We start from the raw sequence: 16,822 nt of genomic DNA on the forward strand, positions 1-16,822 counted from the left end.
ATATTGATCCTTCATATGTAACAGGAGGTACTCTTCCATTAGCAGTCAATATGGTTTGTTTAGTTAATGGATGAATAATTGTAAGATGTTGGGAATCATTTGTCATATGGTTGGTTGCACCTATATCAATAATCCATGTATTTTTCATAGTAAGATGTGTGCTAGACATACCAAAATTCCCATTAAGGATTACATGGGCAGCTGGAGTTTGGTTTGTAGGTGAATTCTCATTGTTTTCAGTAGCTATAGCAGCCTGACTGATTTTCTTTCATGGTTGAAGTCCCACCATTTCAGATAGCCAATGATTTCATAGCAACATCGTTTGGAGTGCCCATTTTCACCACAATGAGTGCATATAAAGTTATTGGTCTTACCACTTTTTTTTCCTATTCGAAAAGTTAATTGTCTACTATAGCTTTTGGTTCCTCCATGATATGCCGCTGGTTGTAATCCTTATATAAAAATACATAGCAGGATTCAAGATCAAGAGGTGGATCCTTTCTTAGAATTTCACTTCATGTATGATTAAATCCTGAGTCGATCCCAGCCAAAAAATATGAGAACGAAGACAAGTCATGGTTTTATGCAGAGATATCCTCTTATGCCATAGTACGAGCATCAATCTCTTGAAAGATGCTAACAAGTTCATTATAGTACGCAGATAAAGGGGGTAATTAGCCTAGCTGGTACTAATCCTTGGCACTATATATCAATTTGATACCAAGACTTTAATTTGAATCGATTTGATGACAAATGTATGTAAAAATATTTTAATTTAGTACCAACGGTCAAATTCCGACATTCCGGGTGTTTTGCCCGCTCAATGTGTGCCACGTCAATTAATGACGCTGAGCGGGCAAAATCTCTAATTCTCCTAATTCTCCTAATTTTTCCCAATTTCTCCTAATTAATCCCTAATTTTTTAATCCCTAATTCTATTTTCCTCTCCCCTCTCCTCTCCTATTCCCCTCTCTTCTTCCCCGTAACTCCTCCCCGCATAAAGATAAGGTGCATTCTGCAGATATTTTCTTTGTATAACAAAAACACTATTTTTTTTATATTTCTTATCGGCTCTGCACCAAAGCAAAGACTAAACCATGAGCAATTGCAGCTTCTTGCATCTTGACCTTTTAACCTCCATAACCCAACCTCGTTTCCACTCTTTCAATGAAAAATTTGCCCCTGCAATAACTTTTTGATTCCCCTCTGTATCCTCACCCAACAAACAAAAGACAAATTTTATTTAAACTCAATATTTGTTTCGATTCTCCACCTGCTTAGCTTCGTCAGAAGCCTTAACAAAGTGTGTCAGTTTAGCTTCAGTTAAAGTATTGGTAAGTTTTATTTTGTCCTTCCGTTCTTTATGTTAGTTGCAAAGGATGTTCTTCTGTTGTTCATTTCTATCAATTTGCATTTTCTTATGTTCTCTTCTATTCTGAATGTGTGATGAATCTTTAGTTTTGTGGTTGTAGAGTTGAAGTTGGTACAGTTCTGTTTTGCAGCTGAAGAAGGATGTATACTTTATGGTTGAAATTGTTTTGTGGTTGTATACTTTCATTAAACTAAAAGCCTCAACTAGAGACAACGACAGAGGAGTTAGCAAAAATCTGTCTTATGGAGTTAGCAAAAAGCTTTTTGTGTATACCGACTGAATTGTTAGTGTTGGTGTTGTAGCACCTTTTATTAGTGTTGTAGCACCTTTTGTTAACTGTTTATGTATAGGAGAGGTGTTGTTAGTATTGGTAGTTTGTAATTTAGGCACCTCTTTCACAGTTGTAGCATCTATTTGTTATTGTAGAACCTGCTATTAAATCAATAAAAGAAACATCTATTTCTATTTATATATGTAAATAATTCTTAAATTACAAATGCTAAAGTGATGGTGTTGCAAAAGCATCAAGTAGTGCACTTTAAGTAATTACAAAATAGCAACTTGTATTAAGTGTGGAACACAAGAACATGACAAAATAATTAAATTATGTTGTGGTCCTGATCAAAAAACAGTGTTGACACTGAGCACAATAAACAAGCATGTGAAATTTGTCTTATGGACCATAAAAGCATCTTTAGTCCTAAAAGCAAAAAATAAAAATTCCTACACATAAACAAGTTCTTAATGTATTAAACAATCATAATACCTAGCTAAGGCTTGCTGTTGTCTCCAAGACCAGCATGCATCCAAGGCTTCTTCTTGTTTAAGGTTGCAGTCTCAACATTTCCTTTCCTCTTAGCCTTATGATTTGTTGCTTGCACCTTATCTTTCCCCTTTCCTAAACTTTCATTTGGAGTAGGATTAGATCCAGAAGCTTTCTTTGATGCTGTTGAAAGAGATGCAGATCTAGGAGGCAGAAATGGCTTGTGCCCTTGTTCTTCACTGTCTTGCCTTTGCCCTTCTTCTTAACTGTGTTGATATTACTCAGTTGGGAGTCTTCATTCAGTCCACTTGATTGAGTTGGAATATCACTTAGCAACTCATTGATGCTTCTTGTATTTTGATGAGGTCTTTGTGTTCCTGCAACAGTTTGGGACAAACTTGTCCAATGAAGATTAAAATCATCTAGATCTACTAGATGACCAGGTATGTCAAACTCAGTTTGGCTTGACAGTGAAAGAGTTACATTTTGCACCTGTATAAGTTAAAGTAAATGTACATTAGGTTATTACAAATACATTTAGTTAAGTAAATGAACTTATTACCTGTGCAGTCCCAATTGGATCATTTTCTAAGTATTGGGCATTGAGGAGTTGGTCAGTAGGGTTATTAGGGAGTTAATCATTATGGAGTTGATCAATCTCATCATGATGAACTTCTTGGTTGCAGCTACTGTCTATCTGGTTTGCTTTTCTTTATACCTAGTAAAACATAAAAATAATAGTGATCATTATGTTTTAAAGAAACTTAATATACAAAAGTTTGAATTGAAATTACTCTTGTAATTTTTTCATCCTAGGCTGTTTTGATCTAGATTTACCATGACCATGGTATCTTTTATTGTGGCATTTAGCTCCACAAATGGTGCAAGTCATCACTGAGCCTTTTTTGCTTATTTTGCCCTTTTGTAGTAGAGCTGTCATCTCATCTTCTTCTAATCTCCTCTTTGTAACACATCTGCCTCTCTGTTTTGGTTGAACTGGAGCAGGAGGTAGCACAGGCGGTTCTATGGCTCTTGGCCAAAATTCATAGCTAGTAGTAGGGTTTAGCAAGTGGCTGTATGTTTTTAAATAAGTACTAACCTTGTAATAATCATCTAGATAATTCTCAGGATTATCATGCTTATACCAGATTGCACACACTGCATGGCAGCATGGTATGCCAGTTAAATCAAACCTCCTACAAGTACATGTTCTGTCCTTAATGTCAACCACAAATTGCCCCTCAGGACCAACCACCTGAAACCTATCCCCCCCCGACCACTCAGTTCTGAACATCCAGCAAAATTCTTTAGATTTCTCTAACTTAGCTATAATCTTAGGACAATATTGATTGTCATTTCTTTTCATAGCATCTCTCTTTTTGGGAATTTTTTCCATTAACTTTGTCCTAATGATCTCATTCATTGTTATAACTTCCTTAGTCCTTGACTCTAGAATGAAGCTATTAAAACATTCACAAAGATTGTTTAATAACATGTCACATTTAGGGGTTGTCCTAAAATGTGACCTAGACCAATGGAGGGTATATTGTTCATGTAGTTATGTCCTCCTGTAGAAATTTTTGCAATTTTATCCATGATTTTCTGGAACATTTGCATATAACTAGCCCTAGCAGCCCCCCAAACTAACTCTTTTAGTCCTAATGTATTAAAATTTTTCTTGAAATTATTGTGGACATGTCTAACACAAAATCCGTATACTGCATTGGGAAACATCTCTTCAATTGCAGGAATTAAACCCTAATTAAGCATAAAAAATAAGAAACCACAATTAACAACTCCAACATATAATAGTTCACATAAATACTAAAAAGATATTATCAGCATGCACAACATTCTCAGTTGGTTCTAAATTATCTTGTTGCATATTTACCTTATCCCTACCATAAACATGAATCACTCTTGACTCATTAACACTTAAAGACATCTCAATACTATCACTGTCATTATCTAAATTTCTCAAACCATCTGTGTCACTTTTCTTTGGATGCTTCCAAAACATAGAAAATGATGTAGGTACCAGACCCAATTCTCTGGCCATTGCATCTATCTCTAATCTTGACATCATATCAGCAGAATAAAAATCTATGCTCCCAACATCTCTAATTTCTGGCCTACCCCTACCATCTACCCCAAAACAATGCCATTTTATACTGAAGTACTCTGTATGAGGCACTGCATATGGTAAAATGGATAAAATAAATCAATGCCATTCTCTATATTACAGTCACTCAATACAATGAAAATCAATAAGGAAAAGGGTTTCAAAACACATAACAGAAGATCATCCTTTGCAAGTTACCAAAAACCAAGCACAACCATCAACATGCAACATACAGAGCACAAGAACAAAATGCAAGTTACCATTATTTTAATTGAAGTTACCATTACATACAGAGCACAAGTTACAAAATGCAAGTTATATGACTTACAGTACACGGGCTGCCTTTCGCTTTCTTCCCTTCACCTCCATTCAAGAGATATTGTGCGATGCGATCAATGTAAAACGCACTCTGCAATGTGAAACAATCGACAACGAACTAAGAAAGAAGGAGAGATTTTCGAATGTGAGAATGCTGTGACAGTGGGGGTAACAGGAGTTACGAGGAAAAAGAGAGGGGAGCGGGGAAGAAGAGAGGGGAATAGGAGAGGAGAGGGGAGAGGGAAATAGAATTAGAGATTAAAGAATTAGGGATTAATTAGGGAAAATTGGGGGAAATTAGGGGAATTGGGGATTTTGCCCGCTCAACATCATTAATTGACGTGGCACACCCACACGGAAAATTCCTACTCAAAGATTCTATGTCAAGATTTGCCTGAATTTGACCGTTGGTACTAAATTGAAATATTTTTATGTACGTTTATTATCAAATCGATTCAAATTAAAGTCTTGGTATCAAATTGATATATAGTGCCAATGATTGGTACCAGCTGGGCTAACTAACCCAGATAAAGGCCGACCATTTTAGTGAATGTTGAATGAATGATGATTTAATTCAAATAATTGTGTTTCATTTGATCCATCATAAAACGTGTTTGAAACAGCTTCCCATATCTCTTTAGCCATTTGAAGACGAATAAATCGTTGCATCAATACTCATTGAGTCAATAAGCCAACTCTTGACACGATTGTTGTCAATAAGCCAAGTCTCCAATTAGTTGTCTCCGGCAGGGGGTTTTTGGTTTTGCCCTTGTGAGAAAACCATATTTATTTCGATCTCCAATATGCATCTCCATAAGTTGCGAACATAGTCGATAGTTCGTGTCATCAAGTATGATTCCACTGGGAAACGAGGTATTATCATGCAAAGTTTGAATAATAACTCGAGGTTCATTTGGAACAAAGGGATTTTTTTCAGATTTCAAAGTGGGTTCAAATCTCTGGGTGGTTTCCGTCATAGTTGCAGGATACGATGTTTGTTTAGTTTTCAATACTACTGTTATGATACCATATAGAGTAAGAAAGATATAGAATTTCTGTAGAAAAATACAAGCCTATATATAAAGTACAAGAGAGAATTTTCTTTCTAATTCTGAGGAGTCTATAATCAATCTATTATCTACTTTCTAAATATACATTTCAATTAACTCCTAATAATACACATCAATTATCCCCTAAACTATTGGGATTTATGAGATTTACGAGATTCTTGGATAGCTCACGTCGACAGAATCAAACACCATTTGAAGCTTGAAAAGGTACAAAACCTACAATAAGCCACTTACGCACGGTTTTTTGTATTGCCTATGCTTTGATAAACTCGCAAAAGCATAAAAAACTAGATGAGAAATCTGAAAAATGTATTTGGTTATTATTCTCAATCCAAAGCATATCGGCTATATAATCCTCTTAGTGGCAAGGTGATTATTAGCAGAAATGTAGTGTTTGATGAAGAGGCAAAGTGGAATTGGAGTAGCAACAACAAAGAAATTCAACTTGAAGCTTTAACAAATGAAGTTTTAGATCCTACACTGGCAAGTTCACTGAATTCGTCTCCCTCAACATCAAACAGTAACAGCTCCACAAGTTCAACTCCAAATACTCCAAGTAGCAGCAGTTAACCTTCCTCAAATGAGTCCTCTAATTAAACACCTCCAAGAAAATTCAGATCCTTGAGAAGATCTATGAAACTTGTGCATTTGCTTTAATTATTAAAAATCCCACAACTTACAAAGAAGCAATAGAAAAAGGAGGAGTGGACAAATGCAATGAAAGAAAACTTATGGCCATCCAAAAGAATGAAACTTAGTAGCTGGTGGATCTTCCTGACGGTAAGAATGTGATTGGCTTGAAGTGGGTGTTCAAAACAAAGTACCATGCAGATGGGAGAATACAAAAACACAAAGCTCGATTGGTGGCAAAAGGATACTCACAACAACAAGGTATCGATTTTGAAGAAACTTTTCCTCTTGTTGCTCGATTTAAAATGATTCGAATTATTTTGGCTTTAGCTGCACAATTGCAATGGCCTGTGTATCAATTTGATGTTGAGTCAGCATTTCTAAATGGCGAGTTGCAAGAGGAGTTGCAAGAGGAGGTGTATGTTACTCAACCGGAAGGATTCATTGTTGAAGGCAAAGAAGAGAAGGTGTATAGGCTACCAAAGGCACTCTACGGGTTAAAGCAGGCTCCGTGAACATGATACAGCAAGATAGACTCATACTTCCTGCAAATGGGTTTGAAAAAGGCAGAATGAGCCTACGCTTTACTTGAAGAAAAGAGGTAACAATGAGTTTCTTACAGTTTGCCTCTATGTTGATGATATAATCTATATGGGTTCATCCCACTCTCTTGTAGATGAACTTAAATGCATTACGTTGGCAAGCTTTGAAATGTCAGATTTGGGTTTGTTGCATTATTTTCTTGGCCTTGAGCTGAAACAAAGAGAAGATGGGGTGTTTATTTCACAAAGAAAATATGCAGCAGAACTTCAAAAGGTTTAACATGCTGAATTGCAAGTTTGCAGCTACTCCCATGAATATGAATGAAAAATCGCAATTAGAGGATGGTACTGAAGAAACTGATGCAAGAAGTTTCAGAAGTTCAGTTGGAGGATTGATTTATTTGGATCATACTCGACCAGATATTTTATTCTCTGTTGGTATGGTTTCAAGATTTATGAACTATTGAGCTGCAAAAAGAATTTTACGGTATATAGCTAGAACTTTGGAATTTGGAATTTGGTACACTCGAGTTTCAGACTTGAAGTTAGTTGGCTTTACTGATAGCGATTGGGTGAGTTCCTTGGATGATAGAAGGAGCACCTCAGGAAATATATTTAATCTCGGGTCAGGAGCTGTCACATGGAGTTCATAAAAGCAAGCAACAGCTTATTTATATCAATCACTTGATACATTGCAGAATACATTGCTGCTTCTTCAGCATGTCAAGCAGTATGGCTAAGAAGATTACTTGCTAATTTTCATCAAATGCAACAAGAGGAAACTACAATTTTTTTGTGATAACAAGGCCACGATTGCAATGACAAAAAATCCTACTTTCCATGAAAGAACCAAGCACATTAACACCCCATTTCATTTCATTCATGACTTTGTTGCAAAAGATGAGATTGTCTTGAAGTTCTGCAACATTGATGAACAGTTGGCAGATACATTCACCAAAGGTTTTCCGTGTCACAAGCATGTTTATTTCAGGTCAAAGCTTGGTGTGTGCACCTTTGAATCAAGGGGGAGTGTTGAAGGTTGATTCAAAGTTACCAAAGTCTAATATTGGACTTGCTCTTTAGTGCTGCTGTCATTTTCAGATTGTTATTCCTCATATTTCTGATGTGTTAGTTAGGTGATTTAGTGCCAATAAAATCTCACGTCAGTTGAGTCTTTTTAGCTTATTAGTTTGGTTGTAAGCTTATATAAAGATATCTCCCTTTGTGGAATAAATGATTACTTAGCTATTTCTTGCAATACGTAGTTATCTTCTCTGCTGCAATATCAGTTTATTTTGCTCTGTTATTTCAATTTTCCAACAAGTATTCATTATATCAAAATCTTTTCATCCAAACACATTATAATCAATGGCCATTTGTCTCTATGAATGGACAATAACAACAAAAAGGACAAATCAGTATTCACAAGCAAAATTATGCAGACATGTACAACTTCAAACCTCGGCACCCAAAATCAACCAAACTCAAGGACTGAATGCTTGAAAAGTCAAGCATTGGACTGGAGGCATGTTCACTAGTTTATATATCAAACCCCAAGTTGCTAGTAATTTTTGAAGTCCAACAGATTATAAGGAGAAGGAAAAGGCAATGAGGGAGTTTTCTGCTTGAGCTGCCATTTGGTAGCACAGGGAAAGTGTCTGGAAGAGGCATTTCGCATTCTTCGCCGCCAAAATATATTCTTCGTGGTAACGCCCATCCGTTGCTTAATGTGAAAGTGCTTAAGTCCTTCTCCAGAAGTATCTCCGTTTTTACTGATCCAAGTTGTTTCTCATCAGATTGTAACAATTCATTGTTGTAATGCTGTAAACCCCAGAAGAGGGCAACTTTATCTGCATAAATTACATATACCAATAAATAATTCAAGTTGTTAATTAAATATTAAGGAGAAGAGGGCGATTCGAATTTGCGATCTTCTGCAAATATTCGGCCACTAGATTACTACTCTAGTGACTAATGTTAAGTATATACAATGACCAATACAAACATATAAATCACTTTGACACCAGATCTCACCATTTCCCATATTAATCAATGTTAGTTGAAAATATAATTGATAACAAGTACCTGTGAAGCCAAAAGTGGGGAGCAGTGTACAGTTGAAGCTGTATGTATTTATTTTTTGGCTGAAACCAGGATGCTGTACTAATACATTCCAGTTTGAGTAGTTTCTCTTATAATTGTAGTTAGATATTGTGAGTTTCACCCTCCAATGAGTCAGATAAATGTTCTTAACATGCCAGTGAACTCTAACTGGGCACATATGATCCGTGCATTTCACAATGTCTAGACCAATTATGTCAGATAGCGATGAGGAGGAATCTTCCCTGATATTTCAGAGTGAAAGAAGATGAGTTGCCACAATAGTTGCCAAATTTATTAAACATGTAACTAGAATATGCTTTGCATCTTTCTTATAATTGATGTAATAATACACAATTAGAATAACTGAGTATACTTGTTAAGCTCAATCTTTACTGGTTGAATAAAATTGCAGCTAATTGTATAAATCCAGCTAAAATTGCCAAAAGTAATGTTACCTCAAGCTCCGTAAATTTACATTACTTAAAGATGAAGTCAATTACACATACACACCTTATGCATGGAACTGAATTTTGGCCTGTCTCTCTGCACCCGCAGCTACACTCAGGGCATGTTGTGACCGTAGGATTATAGAATGTGGAGAGGGAAACACAGCAAACTGGCTTTTTATTAGCCAAAAAACTAGAGTAAGTGCATTTTGATTTCCATGTTCCTGAAAATTGATGAATATACATTAGGTTCAAATTAAGTTTGTTATTATAGAAAGATTTAGCAATTGAGTAGCTTCTTTTTTGAAATGAAGTATGCTTACTGTAAACCTGAACTTTTCTTCTACCCCCAATTTCTGATGACTGTGTGGGTTCAGTCTCCAGAACTGGGATACAAGTGTAACCAGGACCTGGTGCCAATAATGTGAGATTGGCAGGCGGAGAGACAGTAGAATTTATATTCAAGTTTCCAACTTTCATTTCGAAAGAAGAGAAAGAATTGGAAGGATCGATAGCCCAGGCAGCAAGAACGCCGCCGCGACAACAGTCTTCTGACCTGCTAGCAGGCAAGGTCTCTGGCAGGAGATCAGCAATGACAGGATTTGGCTGGCAAGAGTGTGGTTTTTCGAACTTGAAGGATGTACAGTCGCCCTGCAGGATGGCGAATGCGCCGGACATCGACCAGATGACCTCTTTATTAGTCCATTCCCACCCTAAACTCCAACCTGGTTTGTCAATGTGGCGGTACTGATAGTAATTTTGGATAGTTACTCTCGCCTGCAAAAAAAAATTTAATGTTTCAGGAATTTTCCTGGTGTAATTATTTCGTTTTATTGAACACAAAATTGCTGGGAAAGATTAGTAGCATATATTAACCACATATCCGTCAGTCGTCCACTCATGAATGTCAAAGGTAACTGCAATATTCCCGTTAGGATCCAAAGGATCATAGCAGTCTGCAAATCATAACCAAAAAAAAGTGCATATTATTCATCAATAATTGGTAATAATTTCCTGAAATGAAAAACCCAGAAAGGAAAACAAGAAAAAAGAGGAAAAAGAAATCAAAGGAACGAAAAAGGTCGAGTGCCTGAAATAGTGCAGCAAGAAACCAATGAAATTAATATCAGTGCAAAAGACTGTACAGAAGACCTAACTAACTCCATTTTTTGTCTGACGACCATGGATTCTGAGATTGGATTAAGGTTATATTATAGTCGAATGAGACAAGAATGATTAGGATAATTAGCAACACTACTATCTAGAAGAAAATTCCCTGGTACTATCTAGAGTATCAGATTCAAAATAATTTACAACAATTAACATGGTTAGCAACAAACAGGAACCATTGGGAGTATCAACTGGATGTTGCATATATTACTATTCAGAACAAGCTGACTAAGTTCATTCCGTAGGCCAAATACTTCAACAAGATTCTTCCCTCTGTAAGAAAAAATTAGTATAGCATAAAGCCAGAAACTTTTGAATGATGCCGATTGTCGTTATATAATAATAAGAACCCCTCTCGCTAAGTTCGGCTTGTAATTTGATTAAAAGGACGGCAAATATTAATATCCCTGAATCAAAAACTCATGCCAAAAGAAAGTGATGCTAATAGTGAATTTTACATTTCTGTACCAAAGAAGTGTGTCATTTGTTGTTACTTTAATTAGTGAAGTTACAGGGAATTGCAATAAGGTGATAGGTTTGACATCCATTTCCTTCCCCGAAACAATTATTCGGGTCGGTTGAGGCTCATGCTAAACTCCACTCCACATTAATCAAAATGTTATAATACTGAAGATGAGATTTGTCCTCAAAGTCAAATCTGCTCATTATCAAGTCCCAAACCAAATCTAACTAAAATGAGGTTAAGAAATTAATTAATTGCTGAGATTTAAATGAATTTAAAATTTTAACTTTTTATACACTGCATTTTGTTAAATCTATTTTTTATACACTTTAATCAAAATTTCAAAACGTTTCTTTTCTGTTTTTTCCCAACTGCAATCCTAAGTGTGACTGTAATAAGCTTCTAGACATGAGGCTATATACCTTATTTATATTGTATCAGCATCATTTGAGACCTTCTAGCATAGATCCGGTGTATTTTGCACCTGTACAAGTAACCTGCTATAGTGGGTAACTCAAAGTCACCTCTAACCTGCTACAGTGGATAAATCCAAGGTCATCTCTAACCTGCTATAATGAGTTTTCAAGTTGAATGGATCCCTGTTTTTTTTTTTTTTTAATTATTATTACATTTAGACCTTTTCCCTTTACTTTTTTATGTTTATTTTTTCTTTTAGTTCATTTGTTATGTTGAGCCAATTCTTTTTATAGTTCTTTCTTTCTCTTACTATACAGTAGTTGGATAATATAAGTGCTGCTGAAGATATTGGACCCATATTTAATGTATGGGTTGAAATTTGTCATTTTCTATTATCTCATATATAATAGAATGGATGCTTGTTCCTTCGCATGAATTCTATTAAACCTACATGTAACACCTAATTAATTAATTATATTGATTGATTAATAATTGCTTTTAATTAATTAATGGCTGCTAAATATATTTTTATTTTATTGTTTATTTTAATTCTTTTGTTCATCTTTTTATTTTTTTACTTTTAAATTTTTATTATAATTGAATAATTTTGTTAATGGGTATGGTAAGAGTTGCAATCGAATTAAGTCAAGCTAAATTTTAACAAGTTTGAGTTCAATTCTATTTAATTTAGTAAAAGGTCAAGCTATTATATTCAAACTCGAGCTCAACTCATTTTAGAATTATTGAGCTCGCAAGTAGCTAGAAATAAATTTATAAATAATTTATTATTATGTTAAACAAGCTAAATTCAAGATAAGTAGTTATATAATAAAAACTTTAAGCTCAGTTCAAACTCATTAAGTTTTTTTTAATATTAATTATTATCTTATTTAATAAATATATTTGTATATTATATAGGTAATATATATATTTAATATTTTAAATATATATTAGTATTATATTATATTATCATAATACTAGCTTCGGATGAATAATCCAAATAAACTAATTACACAAATTAATTATCATAATTTACTACTAACTACATTTAAAATGATTCTTTAATAATACAAAATTATATATTCTATTTTTATTAATATTAAAAATTTTATATTAAGTGCTTAAAATTATTCTTTAAAAATAAATGTAATACATTAAAATAAAATAGTTTAAGAGAAATATAACAATTTAACTATAATTAATGAATAATAAATTAGTATGTTTGAACATGTCTCAAACATTTAACACGTTCTAAAAATATTAAATTACTAAAATATTTAACGTATTTTTTAGATTAATTTCTCTTTCTCTATAAAAAAAAAAATACTGGTCAACTTGTCAATGCAGCCTACTATTCCGTAATAACTTGAATAGGTATGGTTTATGTTAGGTTTTGATGTTGTGTTGATTTTTCGATCTATGCAGAATTGTTTTTAATTTCTTCCATTGAGTTTTATATATATTTTTTTTATTTTGGATCTCAACTTCTTTTTTCGCTGATTTCTCATTTGAGTTCTTTTTGTTATTTTAATTTGTACGATTTTGCTCTCTATAAGAAGTTCAAGTTTTCTAAGTTTTATGTACAAAAAATTATTTTGGTCTATCTCTCTCTCTCTCTCTCTCTATATATATATATATATATATATAAAGTCTTATAATTTTTGGGCTATATTTATGATCTCGCAATAATTATTTTATATTAATTTGTGATTTTTTTGTAATTGAATGATTTCATTGATATTTAGTTAATGTTTAGTTAATTTTTTCTTGAACTATTATTTACCTATTGAAGACGATCTAAAACATTATAAATTAATTTTTTATTGAAAAAAATATTTTTTAATTCCTTTAATTGTTATTTACGTGTTGAAGAAAATCCAAAATATTAAAATTTCATTGAAAAATTATTTTCTCAGTATTTAAATTTACCTTATTTTATGTTTGATTATAGTTATTTTTTATTTATTTTATTAATATGAAAAGTAATTAAAAATATAAAAAGATATTAAAGTCTGCAACTAAACCTGCATACATTTTCATGCTATTAATATCAAAAAGTAAAAACAGTGCCTATATAAATTATAAAATAATACAGTTAATTTTATAACTAATTGAAAAAAGGTTGTCAACAAAAAGTAGTAGAAAATATACCAAGATATTAGTTTTATATTTTATATTTTAAGATATTGATTATTTTGAAATATATTAAAATTTATCCTTAGAAAAATATGAGAATCTTAACAATTTATGATAAATATAATTTTTATTTAATTTAAATTATGAAGGTAAATGAGTGTAAAATAATTTATAAATTAAAATCTAATAAATAATAAAATGGTGATAAAGGAAAAAGAAATAATTGGTCACTGCAAAGCTTTCATGCTTTTCAAGAATCTAAAAATAAGTGTCACCATTGCTTCACAATTTAATATTTTAATTCAGAAAAATAATTATTTAAAATTGTAATTCAATAAATAAGTTAGTTATTTGAAGTATTCCAAAGCAAATAGTAGTTAAAGCATATCACCATGACAGTTTTAGAGCTTCAAGATATTAAATGTATCTTTCGGTTAATTAAAAATATAAGGTATTTGAAAAAAATATATAATTACATTGTTAATATAGAGTAAAAAATTTAAATTTTTAAAAATAAATTAAAAGTATAAAAATACAAAAGACTATTTTCTTGAAAAATACTTTTAAGAAGAATACTTTTAAAAAGAATACCAAGGAAAAATTGATTTTTCTGCAATAAAACGATGCATGTTGTAAATAAAAGTAATATATGAATAATTAAGTGAATTTTTTCTTATAAAAAACATAAAAACTCTAAAACAAAAAGAAAATATATATATAAATAAGAAGAAACATCTATTTTGCAAAAAAAAAAAAAAAAGCCTGAAAGAGGTTTTTTGTGAGCTTGGATTTTTAGAGGTATAGATCTCGTTGATTTTGCAAAATTCTCAAATTTATAATTTTGTAAGATTTTTAAAATTAAGCTATACCCAAAAAAATCAAGCAGCAAAGTGGAGCATTTAGAAGTCTAAAAAGAACAAATATATAAGCAAGTTGGTATTTAGTGTCACTTTAGCTCAAGAAATGTCCAACACAAGCTTTAAATAATTCAACTATATAATATAAAATGAACGGGACAAGTTTTAAATTTTAACTTGGAGAGGATAAAATTTTTAAAAAATATCATAATAATTTTTTGAGAAAAAATCATTAATATTAATTAATTAGTTGATATAAAATATATATTTCTGACAAAAATAAAAAAAGAAATTAGATTCACATAGAAACATAGGTGTTATAGTAAAAACAAAGCAATTATTTATAAAATTCAAAAATAAATATCCACAATCATGTCTCATTCTATAGTTATATTGCTATTGTATGTAAAGAACTTTGTAAGAAAGGTGTCCATCACAAAGACACTATCTTGATATTGAAAAAGAATGGAATAATAATATAAATGTTTATTAAATTTTACATTTAGTTTTATTTTAGTTATAAAATTTTAATTTATTTTGTTATAAAGTTATCTAATTTTAATTTTATTTCTATTTAGTCATTTTACAAACAAAAAATTGACACATGGTAAAAACAATTAATAAAAAAAGTGTAATTAAGAAAAAATAACATGATATGTCAATTTCTTATTAGCAAGGTGACTAAATTGCAACCAAAATTAGAATTGAATAATTGAAATGAAATAAATTAAAATTTTGTGACCAAAATGAAACTAAACGTAAAGTTCGGTGACCATTTATATTATTATCCCAAAAAGAAGAGAGAAGTGTATTTTTATAGATATTTTAAGCTAAAAAAGGATTTTTGTAAGATGGTTTTCTTGAGGTAAAAATGTTATTGTTGTAAAAATAGATATTTTTATAAAGAAGTCATTTTTTTACATATGTAAACAAATATGACTTAGAAATCTTAGAAATTTTTGTACAACTTAGAAACCTTTTATATAGTTTACGGACTCAATCTAAACGGGTCCATAATTTGTAATTTTGTACTTATTTTATTATAATTTATCGGCTTATTAAAAATATATTTTTTTTAATCTTTAAAACTATTTATATTATTATGACTAATGATGCAATGAACCATGTAAATAGAAAGTCATAAGCTTTTTTTTTAAAGATTAATGCAAAAAAATAACATGTTGAAAATATTATAATTATTAATTTAAATGGGTTAAAAATTATTTATTTGATTTAAAAAAATATCAGTATAAGTTTATTAAATTTGTTATTTCATTTATATATATAAAAGAAAAAGTGAACATATTCGTTAAATGGATTATTGCCAAAATATATATATATATATATAGTTTTTTATCATTCAATTTATTCGTAAATATCTTTTTTACCAAACATAGACTTAAACAATCTTATCACGAGTTTAAATTTATTAATTTCTAACTACATTTATTCTTTAAGACAAAAGATAAATTTCATTAATAATGCTGGACAAAAATGTTGACGTTGCTCATTTAAAAATAAAATATCTTAAACCTATCATTTACCATGTCATTATATAGAGGTAAGCATTTGATCAATTCAGTTTAAAATCGAGCTAAACCATATTTTTCAAATAAATTAAATTAATTTTAAAAATAAATCGAACATGACTGAATTTAAAATAAATTGAAATAACTGAACTGAATTATACGTGAATATGAACTGAACCAAATAAAATAGGATGCAAATTATAAGAACTAAATCGAACAAACCAAAACGAACCTAAAATCATTTTAAAAATTAAATTTCATATTAAAAGTAAAAATAAAAATTAGTAAATAATTAAAAATTAATTATTTCAGTTAATTTATATTTTTAATATAAAACCGATCCAAATGAATATAATTTTAGTTTTTAATAAACCTAAACTGAATAAAACGAATTTACAAAAAAATAATAGAACCGAACAGGAATTGGTTCGGCTTGCTTTTTGTTTTTGTTTTTGTTTTTTTTTTTCAAAATTTTGTTAACCCATAGCATCATAGATCGAAATTCTTAAGGTAATGCCTAATTTGGCACTTGGCCAGAGTATAGAATCAGTCGTTGTAATAGAAAAAAATTAGGCAAAGTCGGTTTTGCTTAGTTAATTGGACTGACTGATTTGTAATACTCGCACGTTAATAATAGTAGTAGTAATAATTATAACAAAATGATAATATTCTAATTAAATAAAATTTATTTATATAATTTAATTTAAGTGATTTATACATAATTTATTATTTTAGTAGTAAAAGACTCATAATTATGGTACAACTAAGGATGTATTCTGAGCGTTTTTAGTATTAAATCACAAGAAATTGGCTAACTAATTTCATTGAATTTAATCAATTAATATTAATCAAGTATTGGAATTACATTATTACATCAGATATTA

General features: G+C 31.1%; 1 protein-coding gene across 1 annotated transcript; it reads right to left on the reverse strand.

The window, feature by feature from the left end:
* Window positions 1-8,144: 8,144 nt before the first annotated feature.
* Window positions 8,145-11,159, reverse strand: LOC8285156 (COBRA-like protein 1). Its single transcript, XM_048377676.1, has 6 exons — window positions 10,457-11,159; window positions 10,243-10,322; window positions 9,690-10,143; window positions 9,431-9,590; window positions 8,903-9,162; window positions 8,145-8,667 (listed from the first exon to the last, which is right to left on the reverse strand). Exons 1-6 carry the CDS (start codon window positions 10,548-10,550, stop codon window positions 8,357-8,359), a joined length of 1,359 nt encoding a protein of 452 aa, XP_048233633.1. The 5' UTR covers window positions 10,551-11,159; the 3' UTR covers window positions 8,145-8,356.
* Between the last annotated feature and the right edge of the window lie 5,663 nt (window positions 11,160-16,822).

The sequence above is a fragment of the Ricinus communis genome, chromosome 8, assembly GCF_019578655.1.
Source record: "Ricinus communis isolate WT05 ecotype wild-type chromosome 8, ASM1957865v1, whole genome shotgun sequence".
Taxonomy (NCBI): domain Eukaryota; kingdom Viridiplantae; phylum Streptophyta; class Magnoliopsida; order Malpighiales; family Euphorbiaceae; genus Ricinus; species Ricinus communis.